The sequence below is a fragment of the Erythrolamprus reginae genome, chromosome 2 (genome assembly GCF_031021105.1).
Source record: "Erythrolamprus reginae isolate rEryReg1 chromosome 2, rEryReg1.hap1, whole genome shotgun sequence".
Lineage (NCBI taxonomy): Eukaryota > Metazoa > Chordata > Lepidosauria > Squamata > Dipsadidae > Erythrolamprus > Erythrolamprus reginae.
Window position 1 is genome coordinate 3,288,888 of NC_091951.1, and position 17,286 is coordinate 3,306,173.

At 47.5% G+C, this 17,286-nt stretch overlaps 1 protein-coding gene across 1 annotated transcript; it reads left to right on the forward strand.

The window, feature by feature from the left end:
• The first annotated feature begins 651 nt into the window (after positions 1-651).
• Positions 652-11,911, forward strand: LOC139162965 (DLA class II histocompatibility antigen, DR-1 beta chain-like). The gene is made up of 4 exons (XM_070743878.1): positions 652-790; positions 10,999-11,280; positions 11,440-11,553; positions 11,790-11,911. Exons 1-4 carry the CDS (start codon positions 706-708, stop codon positions 11,831-11,833), a joined length of 525 nt encoding a protein of 174 aa, XP_070599979.1. The 5' UTR covers positions 652-705; the 3' UTR covers positions 11,834-11,911.
• The last annotated feature ends 5,375 nt before the right edge of the window (positions 11,912-17,286 follow it).

A 17,286-nucleotide genomic window follows, 5' to 3' on the forward strand; every position in this document is an offset into this window, starting at 1 on the left:
GGGTAAAGTAAACTTAGAGGAGAGGATATATGAAAGAAAGAAAATATATATGATAAGTGAGAGAAAGGAAAGTCAATTGGACAGGGGACGAAAGGCACACCAGTGCACTTATGTCCACCGGTTTTCCTGGTTTCCCTTCGGGATGGGGGGAGGGGGTGACCCCCGAGTCCTGTCAGGCTGTGGGGCGGCGCCTCCCCCCTTGTCACCCGGGGCAACTGCTGGGGGCTCCGTCCTTCCAGGCTGAGCGGGTGGGGGGATACCAGAAGGATCCTTCCAACTCTGGATCCACTCGGCCCTTCGGCAGTCTCCGCAGCTCCAGCCTGGGCGCCCTCTGGGCCCTGGGGGAACCCAACTGCCCCTCCAGACGTGCAGAGAAAGGGAAAGTGGGGGAGGATTATGGAGCCGGCATGAAGGAACCCCCTAGAATGCAGCCCCCCAAGAATGAGAACCTCCCTCCTCCCCCTCCCTCCGCTCCTCCCTCGGTTTCGGACTATCTCCTCTATCGGGCCAAGTCAAGTGAGACTCTGCCCGGAGATCGATGACGCTAAAGAAGAAATAATTCTCATTGGTCCTCCTGCTCCTCCTGGACACGCCCAATGCCGAAGTAGGAGGAAACCCCCCCCCCCCCCAAATCCAGACCCACCGATTCCGCCTGTGGGGCTGGGAGCCTCCGGGTCTCTCGCCTCTCTCGGAGGGGCAGCCTCCATGGCTTTGGTGGGGGTCGCCCTGGTGCTGCTGGTGGGGGTGCTGGCCCGGATCCCCAGAAGCGGAGGGAGGAAGGAGAGCCACGGTAAGGAGGGGGGTGGAGGAGTTGGGGGGAGGGGGATGTTGGGAAGGACCCCAGCAGTGGGGGGGGAGAGAGAAGGCTTAGGGGTCTCCAGAGCCTCGATTTCCGCGTGGTCTCCTCCACCTTCCTCCCCAACTGAGGCATTTTGGCTTTTTTTCAAAACTTCCGTTTTTCTCCTGAATCTCAAAATTGAGGCTTTGGGGGTCAGGCAAGAGGGGAGCTTCGGTCCCTTCTGGGGGAGACCCTGAATTTGGAGAGGAGGCCAAGAACCCCCCCCCCTTAACGCCTCCACTTCTCTATGGGGAGGTGGAAGGGAGGGAGGAGGATCTGGGGGGCTCTGAATTGCTCCTTCCAAACTGACCCCCCTTTGTGAGGGGGACTGGAGAACCTCCCTTTGACAGGCTGGAGGGGCTGCAGGTGGTCTTTTGGAGGAGGGGGAGGGGAAACCGGTGGGTTCCCTAGAATCCTCCAAAGGCTGGAAGTTGGGCTGAAGTTGGGTAATCCAGGGAAGTTGGGGGTTGAAGGGCTGGGAGACTCCAGGAGGGTGAGTCTATATGTCCTCCTTGTGCCTCCACCCCCCCACCCCCCATGGAAGAGTGAGAGAGGGAGGTGTGTTTTCCCAGCCCCTCCCTCATCCTTTAGGCCGCTTTCGATCCAGCTTCCCCTGCAGAGAGTCGATCTCCTGGACCCGTTGGGCTTCTGCCTGACTTTCCCCCCCACCTTCCTCCCCTCCCCCTCTTCCTCCCCTCCCCTGCAAGGCACTGGCGGCGGCGGCTTGATGTGTTGCAGGACGCCGTACATTGCTGGCGCTGCGCTGGGCATGGGGCTGGCACCTCCGTCCTGGGCAAGCCAGCGGGCCAGTGCCAGCCCCGTGCCCATGCCCAGTGCAGCGCCAGCAATGTACTGCGACCCGACGTCGGTGCCACCGTCTTGGGAGCTTCTGCTTGCAGCCGACTGCCCCGCGGCGTGTTGCAGGGCAGAAAAAAAAGAAGAGAGGAAGGAAGAGAGAAGAAAAGGAGAGAGAGAGAGAGAAAAAGAAAGTAAGACAGAGAGGGAGAGAAAACAAATGAGGGGGGAGGGAATGTGAGAGAGAAAAAGAGAAAAATGAGAAAATGATGGAGGGAAAGAACGAGGGAGAGGGAAACAAAACAAATGAGAAAGAAGGAAAAAAAGGGAGAGGGAAGAGAGAAGTGGGAAGGAGGGAGGGAGGGAAAGGAGAAATGGCAGGAAAAGGAAGGAAGGAAAGGAGGAAGGAAGGAAGAAGAAATGGAGGGAACAAGGAAGGAAGGAAGAATGAAATGAATGGAGGGGCGGAGGAAGGAAGGACTTTTTTGGGGGGGGGGTAAATTTTTTTTAAAATTTTCTATCAACATACATTCAAACAATACAATGTACCATCTAATTTTCCCTGAATAAAATGCGGTATTTTGTCAGTAACTTGTGAGCCGCCCCGAGTCTTCGGAGAGGGGCGGTATACAAATCTAAATAATAAACAAATGAATAAATAAATAAATAAACTAATATCAATCATCAAAAAAGTTGCAAAAGTTTTTTTTCTAATGTTTTTATTTATTATTATTATTTATTTATTATTTAGATTTGTATGCCGCCCCTCTCCGCGGACTCGGGGCGGCTCACAGCAAAATATAACAATCGTAACAAATCCAAATAAATTTAAAATATTTTAAAAAGTTTAAAAAAGAACCCCATTTACTAACAAGCACACACACAAATATACCATGCATAAATTGTACATGCCCGGGGGAGATGTTTCAGTTCCCCATGCCTGACGGCAAAGGTGAGTTTTAAGGAGTTTACGGAAGGCAGGAAGAGTAGGGGCAGTTCTAATCTCCGGGGGGAGTTGGTTCCAGAGAGTTGGGGCCGCCACAGAGAAGGCTCTTCCCCTGGGGCCTGCCAAGTGACATTGTTTAGTTGACGGGACCCGGAGAAGGCCCACTCTGTGGGACCTAATCGATCGCTGCGATTCGTGCGGCAGAAGGCGGTCTCAGAGATATTCTGGTCCAATGCCATGAAGGGCTTTAAAGGTTATAACCAACACTTTGAATTGTGACCGGAAATTGATCGGCAGCCAATGCAGACTGCAGAGTGATGGCGAAACATGGGCATACCTAGGTAAGCCCATGACTGCTCTCGCAGCTGCGTTCTGCACATTCTGAAGTTTCCGAACACTTTTCAAAGGTAGCCCCATGTAGAGAGCATTACAGTAGTCGAACCTCGAGGTGATGAGGGCATGAGTGACTGTGAGCAATGAGTCCCGGTCCAGATAGGGCCGCAACTGGTGCACCAGACGAATCTGGGCAAACGTCCCCCTTGCCACAGCTGAAAGATGGTTCTCTAATGTGAGCTGTGGATCGAGGAGGACGCCCAAGTTGCGGACCCTCTCCGAGGGGGTCAATAATTCCCCCCCAGGGTAATGGACGGACAGATGGAATTGTCCTTGGGAGGCAAAACCCACAGCCACTCCGTCTTATCCGGGTTGAGTTTGAGTCTGTTGACACCCATCCAGGCCCCAACAGCCTCCAGACACTGGCACATCACTTCCACTGCTTCGTTGACTGGACATGGGGTGGAGATGTAAAGCTGGGTATCATCGGCGTACTGATGATACCTCACCCCATGCCCTTGGATGATCTCACCCAGCGGTTTCATGTAGATATTAAATAGCAGGGGGGAGAGGACCGACCCCTGGGGCACCCCACAAGGGAGAGACCTCGGAGTCAACCTCTGACCCCCCACTAACACCGACTGCGACCGACTGGAGAGGTAGGAGGAGAACCACTGAAGAACAGTGCCTCCCACCCCCAACCCCTCCAGCCGGTGCAGAAGGATACCATGGTTGATGGTATCGAAAGCCGCTGAGAGGTCAAGGAGCACCAGGACAGAGGATAAACCCCTGTCCCGGGCCCGCCAGAGATCATCCATCAATGCGACCAAAGCAGTTTCCGTGCTGTAACCGGGCCTGAAACCCGACTGCTGGGGACCTAGATAATCGGCTTCTTCCAAGGACCGTTGGAGCTGGAGCGCCACCACCTTCTCAACAACCTTCCCCATAAAGGGAAGGTTGGAGACTGGGCGATAGTTATTAAGTACGGCTGGGTCCAGGGAAGGCTTCTTGAGGAGGGGGCGCACAAGCGCCTCTTTATAGAGTGTTGGAAAAACTCCCCTCCCCAAGGAAGCGTTGATAATCTCCTGGACCCAGCTCCGTGTCACCTCCCTGCTGGCCGAAACCAACCAAGAGGGACACGGATCCATTAAACAGGTGGCGGAACTCACAGATCCAATGGCCTTGTCCACTTCATCAGGTGTCACCAGATCAAACTCTTCCCAGACAGGTGGACAAGTACGTGCCCCAGTCACCTCGACTGACTCGTTGTCAGTCGACTCTGTTTCCCAATTGGAGTCGAGGTCGGCCCGGATCTGAGCGATTTTATCAGCGAAAAACGTATTAAAATCCTCGGCACTGCTCTGCAAGGGCTCCCCAACTCCCCCCTGATTAAGAAGGGAGCGGGTCACCCTAAACAGAGCGGCCGGGCGGGATTCCGCTGATGCAATCAAGGCGGCATGGTACGCGCATCTTGCCGCCTTGAGCACCACTTTGTAAGTCTTAGTAAAAGCTCTTACAAGTGTTCGATCAGATTCAGACCTACTCTTCCTCCATCGCTTCTCTAGACGTCTCTTCTGGTGTTTCAACTCCCGGAGCTCCTCGTTGAACCATGGAGCTCTACGGGGTCTAGCGCCACGGAGAGGTCGTAAAGGCGCAATCCGGTCAAGAGCCTCCGCTGCAGCCTTGTTCCAGGCCTCCGCAAGAGACTCCGCCGAACTGTGGACGAGTGCCTCTGGAATAACCCCAAGCGCCGTCTGAAAGCCCTCTGGGTCCATCAGGCGTCTGGGACGGAACATCTTAATTGGTTCCGCCTCCCTGCGGGGAAGGATTGGAGCCAGGAAGTCAAGCCGTAGTAGAAAATGGTCTGACCATGACAAAGACAATGCTTCTAAGCCCCTTAGTCTCAGACCATTACTCAATTGCTCAGAAAGGAATACCATGTCAGGTGCGTGTCCTCCCTCGTGAGTCGGACCCTGTACTACTTGAGTCAGGTCCATGGCTGTCATGGTGGCCATGAACTCCTGTGCCAACCCAGAGGTTTCGCCGAGTGACGGCAGGTTGAAGTCCCCCAGGACAATAAGTCCGGGGAACTCCACCGCCAACCCGGCTACCTCCTCGAGTAGCACAGGCAGGGCTTTTGACACGCAGCTGGGAGGCAGGTACGTGAGAAATAAGCCCACCTGAACCCCTAAGTCCAACTTCATCAAGAGAGACTCGCAACCCGCAATTTCCGGAGCAATGAGTCTACGTAGGCAAAGGCTCTCCCTGGCTATAATAGCCACTCCTCCCCCCCTTCCCTGGGGTCGAGGTTGATGCCATATCTGAAACCCGGCTGGGCAAATTTCAGAGAGAGGAACTCCTCCCTCTGGGCCCAGCCAGGTTTCAGTAATACATGCCAGGTCGGCCTCCTCATCCAGGATCAAATCCCGGATGAGGAGAGCTTTATTTACCACTGGCCTGGCATTGAGCAGCAGCAACCTGAGCCCAGGGCCAGAGTTACACTCATCACCAGTACCCAAGATTGGGCTCACGGAGCCAGAACAAGGGATCGTTATTAAGCAACGATCCCTCGTTCCCCTGGAACGGCTAACTCTGTGGCCCCCGCCATATCTGCCTCTCCACAGCAACACTGGAATATTCCGACCCTCTGCCACCCCGGAGATCGGTGCCCCTTCCCCTCCCGCCTCTCGAGCGTCAGGTGGGCCAAATCTATCATTCATGCTGTTACCATTCATCACATCCATACCGTAACCCCACCCACTCCAGCCATCCCACTCATACCAATCATTCGTCTCATGCACAATATTACATCCATCCCAGTCATCCATTAATTAAAAATCCCCCCAATAATATTAAAAATTAAATTAGTAGTAACTAAAAACACTAATAAAATATATATAAATATGAAATAAAAATAGAAAAATTTATATTAAGCTAATATTAAAATTGATAATATAAAATCAGATCTTAATCATTATTAAGATCCAAAAAAGTCTAGTATGAGACCCTGATTGATAGTCCAGGTCCCCCAATGTCCAGGTTTCTGTGGAAAAATGACCACTACAATGCTGGTTGCTGCCACCAACCAGCATCCCCCGTTCATGTCCATGTGGTTGGCTATTGTCATCCAGGTACATACTTTTCTTTTAATTAAATTCCCTCCTTAATGTTCCTTCAAAATGTACAACACCAATTATATTTCTAACTTATTAATCATTATGCCAAAGTGCTTCCTTCTTTATATATTTTTCTATAAATATTTTTATACATTTTTCTATAAACCAAGAAAACCTTGTATAGCCAATCAGATGTTAACAAAAGAAAATTAAAAACAAAACATAAACATGTATGAATTTCAGACTTCTTCCCTCCCTCTAAATAGTACATTCCCATTTTGTTTTTTTATGTTAAAATAAGGTATGTGCAGTGTGCAGAGGAATTTGTTCATAGTTTTTTTTATAGTCCGGACCTCCAACAGTCTGAGGGACAGTGAACTGGCCCCCTGTGTAAAAAGTTTGGGACCCCTGCTCTCCACATATCTCCTTATAGCATTTTCCAAAGTTTGCAAAATTTTAAAATTGCTTTATAAAAAAGAACATACCCTCGTGTATCATCAAATCCATATTATGAAGCAAATGGGCAAAAAATCCAAGATTTTTTCTCATACATGTACCTGCTATTGAGTTCCATAACTTAATATATTTAAGCTTTTAAATGTATAATGTCTCTTAACAAATAGCATGTCCGTGGCTCTAAGAGGAACACTTTTTTTCTCTTTATTCTTTCTTCTTCTTTTCCTAGGATATTATCATATCTATTAAAGATACGGTGAGATATTACTGTGTATGCATTTAATATAATTTAGAATGTGAAATTTAAAATAACAAACTCCTGCTTCAGATCTTCTCTGTACAAGTCTCAAAATATGATGTACAGTGATCCCTCGAGTTTCGCGTCCTCGAGCATCGCGAAAGGGCTATATCGCGAGTTTTCAACCCGGAAGTAAACTCCACCATCTGCGCATGCGTGCCTTTTTTCTATGGCCACGCATGCGTAGATGGTGGACGGCTTCCCTGGGTCTTCCCCCTCTTGCCCCGGTAAGACCCCAGCGGCGGCACGAACAACGGCGTGGGCGGGCGGGCGGCACGCGCGGGGACACCCCAGCTCTGCTTCCCAGCTGGGAAGCGGCCCCAGCAACGGCATGGGCGGGCGGGCGGTGCACGCGCGCTTGGGGAAACCCCAGCTCCGCTTCCCAGCTGGGAAGCAGCCCCAGCAACAGCGTGGGCGGGCGGTGCGCACGCGCTTGGGGAAACCCCAGCTCCGCTTCCCAGCTGGGAAGCGGCCCCAGCAACGCGCGCGTGCTTGGGGACATCCCAGCTCTGCTTCCCAGCTGGGAAGCGGCCCCAGCAACGGCGTGGGCGGGCGGGCGGTGCGCGCGCGCTTGGGGAAACCCCAGCTCCGCTTCCCAGCTGGGAAGCGGCCCCAGCAACGCGCGCGTGCTTGGGGACATCCCAGCTCTGCTTCCCAGCTGGGAAGCGGCCCCAGCAACGGCGTGGGCGGGCGGGCGGCACGTGCGTGGGGAAACCCCAGCTCCGCTTCCCAGCTGGGAAGCGGCCCCAGCAACGGCGTGGGCGGGCGGGCGGTGCGCGCGCGCTTGGGGAAACCCCAGCTCCGCTTCCCAGCTGGGAAGCGGCCCCAGCAACGCGCGCGCGCTTGGGGACATCCCAGCTCCGCTTCCCAGCTGGGAAGAGGCCCCAGCAATGGCGTGGGCGGGCGGGCGGCACGCGCGCGGGGAAACCCCAGGCGCGAGCAACGGGGTGGGCGGGCGAAGGGCGGGCGGCGGTGGAAGTAAAAACACCATCTGCGCATGCTACTTCGCGAAAAATCGATCATCGCTTGGGGTCCTGGAACGGAACCCTCGCGATGATCGAGGGACCACTGTAGTTTGTTTTTTTGAAAAGTCTTTATTAGATCTACCCAGCTTTTCATTTGCATATTCAAATCTTTCCACTTCCCACAATGCTTGCTTCTCGAATCCAGGATGGTGTTTGCTTCTCAAATCTAAAATGGCGAGACGGCTCCAAAAAACATGTCAACTCCAAAGCAACACATCTTTTCCTCATACGTAGAAGGGAACAATTTCGAAAAAAATCTAACACCATAATCAAAATGTATACCAAATTAGCTCTGATCCAAACTTCATCTTTAACAGCTATGAAGCTCTTCAGGCAGAATAGATAAAATTAGGCATTTTTGCTGATTTGTGCTCTTGCCTGGTCCCGATTGTAACAATTTTGCAACTGAATCCAATTAGCTTCCTTAGAACTCATCAGCACACCGTTCAATCGCCGCCCCCCCTAATTTTTCAATTTTGCCGGACCCCTAACGCCAGTACCAGTAATACTGCCCTATCGGCGGCCCTGCACGGAAGCCACGTGTGATCTCCTTTCTCTGCCTTTTTCTTCTTCATTCCGAGTCATTTCCACTCCAATAAAGAAGCAACTAAGTGAAATAAATCAATGGATAAAATTAAATAAGCAAATTAAACCTATACATAAATAAATAAAAACTGAATAAATGATAACTGAAATAAAAAAGAATAAAATAACTTTAATTTAATTTAATTTAAAATTATAAATGAAATAAATAATAATAAAATCAACTAAAATCAGTCAATAATAAAATAATAATCTAAATAAAGAATAGAATAAAGAATAAACTAAATAATTACAATAAAGTATAAACAATAATAAATAAATAAATATATAATATAATAAATAATTGATAAATTAAAAATAAATAAATAACAATAAATAAATAAAAATATGATGGGGGAACATAAAATTCACTTTGTACTCCTGCTGTTTAAATTGAGAGGCCTCTTATTTGTCTGATGAATTGAATTCCTGGATGGGCGGAGGGAGAAAGTTGTGTCCCTCAGTAGGTACTTAAAAAGAAAGAAAGAAATTATCTTTTCCCCATCCAATTAAAATCTCCAGCAACTCCCTTCTGGCCAGATTGGAACCTCAAAATCTTCACACTGCAGTCTTGAAAATAAGGAGGTTTGGAATAGGCTATAAAAATAAAAATGTAAAATTGCCAAATTGCAGCTTTTGAATTTCCACTAGCTTAAAATCTGATCCTTCCGTTTTCATGCTAAGACATTTTTTGCTCATCCACAATTTGCATTTCCTGTTTTTTAAGAAAGGCCACTTTCACTTTGCGAAGCTTCTGCCTTCTCTTTTTTTAGCAATTCCCACAAAGGCCTTTAAGGTCCCCAGATGCAAATGGGATCAGCCTTAAAACTGCAACAACCCACCCCTGTAATGCTGTTATTGGTCTGCAATCTGACCAGATCCCAGGTTGGAAGGACACATCACCATTTCAAAAGTGGTTGTTCTTGAGCAGGACAGAATTTACTGTTAATCAGAAAATCTCTCAAGAAAAAACAAAATGGTTGTCAAAGGACTCTGGGCTGGAATGGGTCAATTGTGGACCCTCTTGGGGGCTCATCCACACTAATCCCCCCATTAATCCATCCAATTGCTGAAGGAGATCAAGAGGGATCCCGTGCAAGGCTTTGCTGAGATGCTGGGACCCACCTGATCTCCTGAGCCTCCAACTACCCCCACTTTCCCATTCCCCAAAAGATCCCTCTGGATCCCTTCTCTCTTCCTTTCCCTTCTCTTCTCCTCTTGCTATTTCTTTCTTTCTTTCTGCCATCTTGGTTGATCATTTTCATGGCCGTATAGAGGAATTTGGCTCCGCCCTCTCCCCTCCCCTCCCTCTGCATGAAGCCGCTGGGTGAGGCCGTCCATCACCAGGGCTGGAGGTCTCCTCCATATGCTGATGTTATCAGTTTACGTCTCCACCTCTGGGGACACAGGTGATGCTGAGGCTGTGGGGGGATCAATGGGGGATCAGAGGCTTCGGCTGAACCCTGGCAAGACCAAAGGGCTTTGGGTCCATGGAGCAACAACATGGGGGGACTTCAACCAACTGGGTTCTGGGTGGAGTTGCATTGTCCCAGAGACCCAGTTGGCAATTCTGGAGATTCTCCTGGATTCCTGAAGAGCATCTGGCAGTCACAGTTTGGAGAGTGTTCGTAAGGCTTTGGGTCAGTCGTGGTCACTTTGGCAAATAAATTTAATAAATAGATAAATTTACTAAACAAATGAACAAATGTTGTGGTAATACAGTGTTCCCTCGATTTTCGTGGGGGATGCGTTCCAAGACCACCCGCAAAAGTCAAATTTCCGCAAAGTAGAGATGCGGAAGTAAATACACTATTTTTGGCTATGAACAGTATCACAAGCCTTCCCTTAACACCTTAAACCCCTAAATTGCAATTTCCCATTCCCTTAGCAACCATTTAGATTATTACTCACCATGTTTATTTATTAAAGTTCATTTAAAAAAAAATTATTAAAGGCAGACGAAAGTTTGGCAATGACACATGATGTCATCGGGCAGGAAAAAACGTGGCATAGGGAAAAAACCCACAAAGTATTTTTTAATTAATATTTTTGAAAAAACGTGGTACAGACTTTTTGCGAAGTTCGAACCCGCAAAAATCGAGGGAACACTGTACACCAAAATTAAAAGTGTGGTTTCATTTTCAACAAGATCCCAGGAATCACCCGACTCGTGCTGCGTCTGTCCTTTCAGTCTTCTGTGTTATTTCTTTCCATGTCCACCACATCTGGCAGAAGGTTCCTTCCACCTCTGGGCTTTTCCAGCATTTATCCCTGTCAGACTTGCCTATTTCGGGAATTCTTTTTTGGAGACTGCAACTGACCCCAATCACAAAGGATTTAGGAGAGGGTCTTCGGGAAGGGGCGGCATACAAATCTAATAAATTATTATTATTATTATTATTATTATTATTATTATTATTATTATTATTATTATTATTATTTCCCCTCCTTTTGATTTCCTGCTGCAATCTACTTGGAAGATGACTCAAAACACAGAATATTTTTTCAGGACTAAAAAGGGATCTTGGCCTGAACTAACCAACTGGTCTTCTGTTCTGGGCCCTCCTCTGTCTCTCATGTGCCTCCTTCTCCCTCCTCCCTCCCTCCAGCCAAGCCCACCGTCACCATCTCCCCCACCAAGATGGACCCAACTTCCCCCAACACCATCCTCCTCTGCACAATGACTGGCTTTTACCCCATGGAGATTGAAGTCCAGTGGCTGAAGAACAGGCGGCCGGAGAAGGAGGGTGTGGCGTTTGGGGAGGAGCTCCAGAACGGAGACTGGACATACCAGCTCCATGTGATGCTGGAGACCCAGCCCCAGCGGGGGGACGTCTACACTTGCAAGGTGGAGCACACCAGCCTGGAGGCCCCCATCACCATCCAGTGGGGTATGCCCCTTCCCTCCCACCCTTCCTGGCCTGGGGACCCCATCCTGCCCTGAGAAGGGGGAGAGACCCTCTATGCGGTGGGGGGAGCCAGAACGGACCCTCCTGGGGGAAGGTGGGTCTGATCCTCCTGCTCAGGTGAGACTCCTTCTCCTTACCCAGAGCCCCATTCCTCCCGCTCTGCCAGGGCCAAAATCTGGACGGGGATTATGGGGGCCGTGATAGGAGTGTCCTTCCTGGCTGTGGGACTCTTCTCCTACCTGAAGGCCAAAAAAGGTGACTCTCTGGGGCTGGAGGAGAAGTTGTGGGGAGGGGACCATCTAGGGGAGGCCTCTCATCAAGTTAGCAGGTGGCCAAGAGGGTCCCCTTGAGAAATATTTTGGGGAACTTCTGTTCTTGGACAGTTTATTAAATGAAGATTGTGCAAGCGATTATGGGCTATGGGCTATGGGAGGGAGAACCTCTGAGTCCAGCCCATGAAGGGTCCTGATTGGCTTTTTTTCTCCTTCCAGCAATAACCATCCAACCACCTGCATGTCAGGATGAGCGTAATTAATGTCCATTTGAACATTAAATCATCCTGGAGGCGATGGACTGAGAGCGCAGACGAGTCTACGGAGAGGGGTGGCATACAAATCCAATAAATAAATAAATAAATAAATTTGTTCTTAAAGCAAGATTTCTTTTTATTATAAAAGTACAAAATTAAATATGTCACAAGGGACAAATGAAAAAATACATCTTCACATGATGGCTGCTAAAACAGGAATGACTAGCAAATATGGAGAGAGGGATAAAGACGGATGTGAGGTATAATGACGTGGCAGGATTTTACATCATAGTAGGAGGATCTAATAAAACACACACACAGTTAACTATTTAATTACTGAATGTCTCTGGCTGTCAATATTCAGCGTGACACCCCTTCTTTGGCAGTCATCAGGGACATTGGTTCACATAAGGCACATTTTCTTAGATAAGTATTCGTGTTGGTCAGCTGGCAGTGGTTTATTCAGCACATCAGCAATTTGTTCAGTTGTGGGCACATAAAGTAATTTCATGAATCCTTGTTTTACGTATTCTCTTGCATTCTTATATCTTATGTTGATGTGCCGTGAACGCGATCCAACATATTCAGTTTCAGATATGAACATAACTGAAACATTGTCCTCCATAATAACAATTGGTTTCATGGGATCGCCCCAAATACAATCAACGAGAGCAGAAACACGGGTTAATCGTTGATGGATGATCTCTGGCGGGCCCGGGACAGGGGTTTATCCTCTGTCCTGGTGCTCCTCGATCTCTCAGCGGCTTTCGATACCATCGACCATGGTATCCTTCTGCACCGGTTGGAGGGGTTGGGGGTGGGAGGCACTGTTCTCCAGTGGTTCTCCTCCTACCTCTCTGGCCGGTCGCAGTCGGTGTTAGTGGGGGGTCAGAGGTCGGCTCTGAGGTCTCTCCCTTGTGGGGTGCCTCAGGGGTCGGTCCTCTCCCCCTTGCTATTTAACATCTACATGAAACCACTGGCTGAGATCATCCAAGGACATGGGGTGAGGTATCATCAATATGCCGATGATACCCAGCTTTACATCTCCACCCCATGTCCAGTCAACGAAGCGGTGGAAGTGATGTGCCGGTGCTTGGAGGCTGTTGGGGCCTGGATGGGTGTCAACAGACTCAAACTCAACCCGGATAAGACGGAGTGGCTGTGGGTTTTGCCTCCCAAGGACAATCCCATCTGTCCGTCCATTACCCTGGGGGGGGAATTACTGACCCCCTCAGAGAGGGTCCGCAACTTGGGCGTCCTCCTCGATCCACAGCTCACATTAGAAAACCATCTCTCAGCTGTGGCGAGGGAGGCGTTTGCCCAGGTTCGCCTGGTGCACCAGTTGCGGCCCTATCTGGACCGGGACTCTGCTCACAGTCACTCATGCCCTCATCACCTCGAGGTTCGACTACTGTAATGCTCTCTACATGGGGCTACCTTTGAAAAGTGTTCGGAAACTTCAGATTGTGCAGAATGCAGCTGCGAGAGCAGTCATGGGCTTACCTAGGTATGCTCATGTTTCACCATCACTCCGCAGTCTGTATTGGCTGCCGATCAATTTCCGGTCACAATTCAAAGTGTTGGTTATGACCTTTAAAGCCCTTCATGGCATCGGACCAGAATATCTCCGAGACCGCCTCCTGCCACACGAATCCCAGCGACCGATTAGGTCCCACAGAGTGGGCCTTCTCCAGGTCCCGTCAACTAAACAATGTCAGTTGGCGGGCCCCAGGGGAAGAGCCTTCTCTGTGGCGGCACCGGGTCTCTGGAACCAACTCCCCCCGGAGATTAGAACTGCCCCTACTCTTCCTGCCTTCCGTAAACTCCTTAAAACCCACCTTTGCCGTCAGGCATGGGGGAATTGAAACATCTCCCCCTGGGCACATTTAATTTATACATGGTATCCTTGTGTGTGTGTCTGTTAGTATATGGGGTTTTTTAAATCTTTAAATATTTTAATTAATTGGATTATTTATTATTTGTTTCACTTGTTGTGAGCCGCCCCGAGTCTTCGGAGAGGGGCGGCATACAAATCCAAATAATAAAATAAAATAATAATAATAATGCATTACAACAATCAGAAACACAAGCATATTCAGCTTCAGTGGAAGAACAAGAAATAAAATTCTGCTTTCTAACTTTCCAATAAATTGGACAACCATTCAAAAACATTATATAACCAGAAGTACTTTTTCGTGTTTCTTTATCACCTGCCCAATCAGCATCTGCATAACAAATTAACTCAGGAAACCTGTTGTGTTTCGGCTCTAGGAACAACTTCATGTTCTTCGTGTGCTTCATGTATCTCAGCAGTCTCTTTATGCATGTCCAGTGAAATGTAGTTGCTTTGCCAATGTACCTTGACAAAAGATTCACACTAAGTGAAATGTCGGGTCTTGTACAACTGCTAATGTATAACAGTGACCCAATGACTGACCGATAAAGTGTTTGGTCTTCAAATTGTTGTGTCAACCTGTAAAAATCTGTTTGCATTGGAGTGCGACATGGATGTGCATCAGTCATTTTGCAATTGTGCAAAAGTTGATCAATCTTGTTTTCTTGTGAAAGGCAAAACCCCTTCTCAGTTTTTTCAATCTGAACTCCTAGATAATCATGTATGTGCCGTAAGCTTTTCAATTTGAAATGTCTTTCTAAACCTTTTGCAAAAACTTCACTCATACGTTTGTTAGGACCAATGTAAACAATGTCATCAACATAAACAAGTATAATTTCATAAACATTATCTTGCCCTTTTGTAAACACGCATTGTCATTGAATTTAGCTTGTCAATGAGACATCTATGCCACATTAAGACTGACTGTTTCAGACCGTAGAGACTCTTGCAGGTACCAGACGTCCCTTTCTCGATTCTGGAACCCAGGTGCGCTCTTCACGTAGATTTCTTCATTTAGATCAGCATTCAGATAAGCAGTTTCAACATCAAATTGGTAAACTTCTAAATTCAAGGCAATAGCTGTGGGTAAGGCAATTTTAACACTTTCATTTTTAACTGTAGGTGAGAATGTATCTGTGTAATCTTTGGGATACACTTGTGAGTAGCCTTGTGCTACTAATCTCGCTTTGTATATTTTCTCGTCATTTGGTTTTTGTTTAATTCTTTAGACCCATCGTGTACCAATAATCTTCTTGTTCGTTGGAGGCTCAACATATTGAAACACTTTTAAGTTTCTTTAAACTGTCCAGTTCAATTTCCATAGCCTCATACCATTTTTCTTGTTCAGACTCAGGTAAATGTTTTATTTGAGAAAAGTTCCCAGGAGGAAGTGTAACATTGTTACAAAGAAAAGGAAAAGGTTTGTGTAATACTTGCTGTTGGTATCTCTTTGGAGGAATTCCTTTTGTGGTCCTCTCCGAACGTCTTGGAATTGTGATCCATCCTTCATCTTGGTCATCTCCGTCTCCAATTGCATCGCTAGGAACATCATCTGCGACTGTTGAAGACTGTGTATCATCTTTTGTAGAAACAACATCTGGAAGAGCTGCCTGTGGATCAGGTTGCGCTGTACCTTGAACATCATCCTTAGGAAAATAAACTGAAGTATCATTACTATGTATTCTGGACCAATTTGTATCTTCCTCAAATTTAGCTGAATTGGAAATAACAGCTCTGTGATTACTGTTAGCAAATTTGTAGTACTTAGAACTTTCATCAAAACCTATAAATCTCAGTCTTTCTGCTACTGGACCTCCTTTCTTTCTTTGAACCAGCGGAATGTTAACCATGGCATATGAGCCAAAAATGTGGAGGTTTTGAATATCAGGCTTCTTTGCATAAAGCATGTAGTAAGGAGTTTGATTTAAGACACTGCTCCAAATGTGGTTAACAATGTAATTAGCATACCTTAGTGCTTCACCCCAGTAGAAATTGTCGACATCAGCATCTTCTAGAAGGCAACGGAACATAGTCTCTAAAACACCTTGGTGGCTTTCTGCAATAGGATTGTGGTTTGGGATTGAAGCTTGATGATGGATTCCGTTTCTCCTCATCCATCCTTGGAATTGCTGAGACATGAATTCTCCACCACGATCACTTTGTATTCTTCTGATGCGGACACCATGTTGAGTGAGTACCTCTGCAGCAAAGTCTTTAAAGATCTGAAAAGTCTCAAATTTATGTTTCATTAGGTATACATACCCACATCTAGAATAACTATCAACAATAGTCAGGAAATGCTTACAATTACCTTTAGTAGGCTGAAATGGACCAACGATGTCGGTATGAACCAAATCAAAAATGCGTGTAGACAAACGTGTGGCATGCTTAGCAATAGGTGCTGCTTTAGAGTTAGAAGAGTTACAAACAGAACAGTCAAATGAATTTTGCAATTACTATCAACCTTAAAACCATTCACAAATTCAGGCATCTTGGATAAGACTAGATAAGATGCATGGCCCAAACAATGGTGCCATCGGTGAACACACCTGGAATGAAAAGATTTTTTTGTTAATACAGATTTAACATTTGCAACATCATGCGGAACCTCTTGAACCTCATTGGCTTTAGGAGCCTTTGTTTCTATAGTGGCAACAGGTTTTCTCTCTGGACCTGTGTTTTCGCCCTTTGGAACGTTTATACTTACATCAACTTTTACATGAGGATTTGGCTTTAAGCAGTAAACACCTCTGATTGGAAAAGCAGTAGCAATGACTGTTCTGTTCTTGACAATGTGGCCTTCATTTTGTTCAAGTGTCACTTTGTAACCTAAGTCTTCATTTAGGTGATACATGCTGAGTAAGTTGCTTGTAGCTTGTGGAATGTATAGAACACGTGGAATCATTTGGTCTAATTCTTTTATGTAGTTAGTTCCTTCTCCTTCGACTTTGCATAAATGATTTGACACTGAATGTAGTTCTTTAATATCAGTCTTACGTAGTTCTGTGAAAAGTTCTCTTTGGTAGGTGATGTGAAAAGCTGCTCCGCTGTCTAATGTCCATAAATGTCGAATGTCATACTGTGGACCTGTTTGTGAAACATTGTTCAAGACCAAAGAACTGATGTAAGGACGTGGCTCACCTCTAGAACCTCGTTAAGTTGATCTGTAGTTGCTGGAGCTTCTGCTTCTGGAACCCCTAGGATCTGTTCCTCTGGGCTGAGCAGGATATTGGGAGCGTTGAGAATCACCAGATTGAGAGCGTTGAAAATCTGTTCTTCTGGGCTGGTTATGCCCTGGATATCTTGGAGTGTAGCCCCTTTTTTGGTAGCTGCAACTCATTGTAGACGCCCGGCGGCCTTGCTCCCACTCGGAGCTTCGCCTGACCGCCTGACCGGACTTCGATCGACGATTCCCTCCATTCACCTCCCTTGATTCCAAGGTTGTTGGCAGCGGAAATGTAAGACGAAGGATTCGGTCGGGTTTTGAATGAAAGGGGTCCCCACATACACACACACCTCTTTGGCTTTTCGGGGGGGGTTGGTTTTTTTTAAGATGGCGGATGTG

Excerpts from the sequence above, each read along its gene's own strand:
- LOC139162965 (XM_070743878.1), top strand. The coding sequence starts at position 706 with ATGGCTTTGGTGGGGGTCGCCCTGGTGCTGCTGGTGGGGGTGCTGGCC. Across the intron at positions 791-10,998 it reads AGGGAGGAAGGAGAGCCACG|CCAAGCCCACCGTCACCATC; the intron begins GTAAGGAGGGGG and ends CCCTCCCTCCAG. Across the intron at positions 11,281-11,439 it reads CCCCATCACCATCCAGTGGG|AGCCCCATTCCTCCCGCTCT; the intron begins GTATGCCCCTTC and ends CTCCTTACCCAG.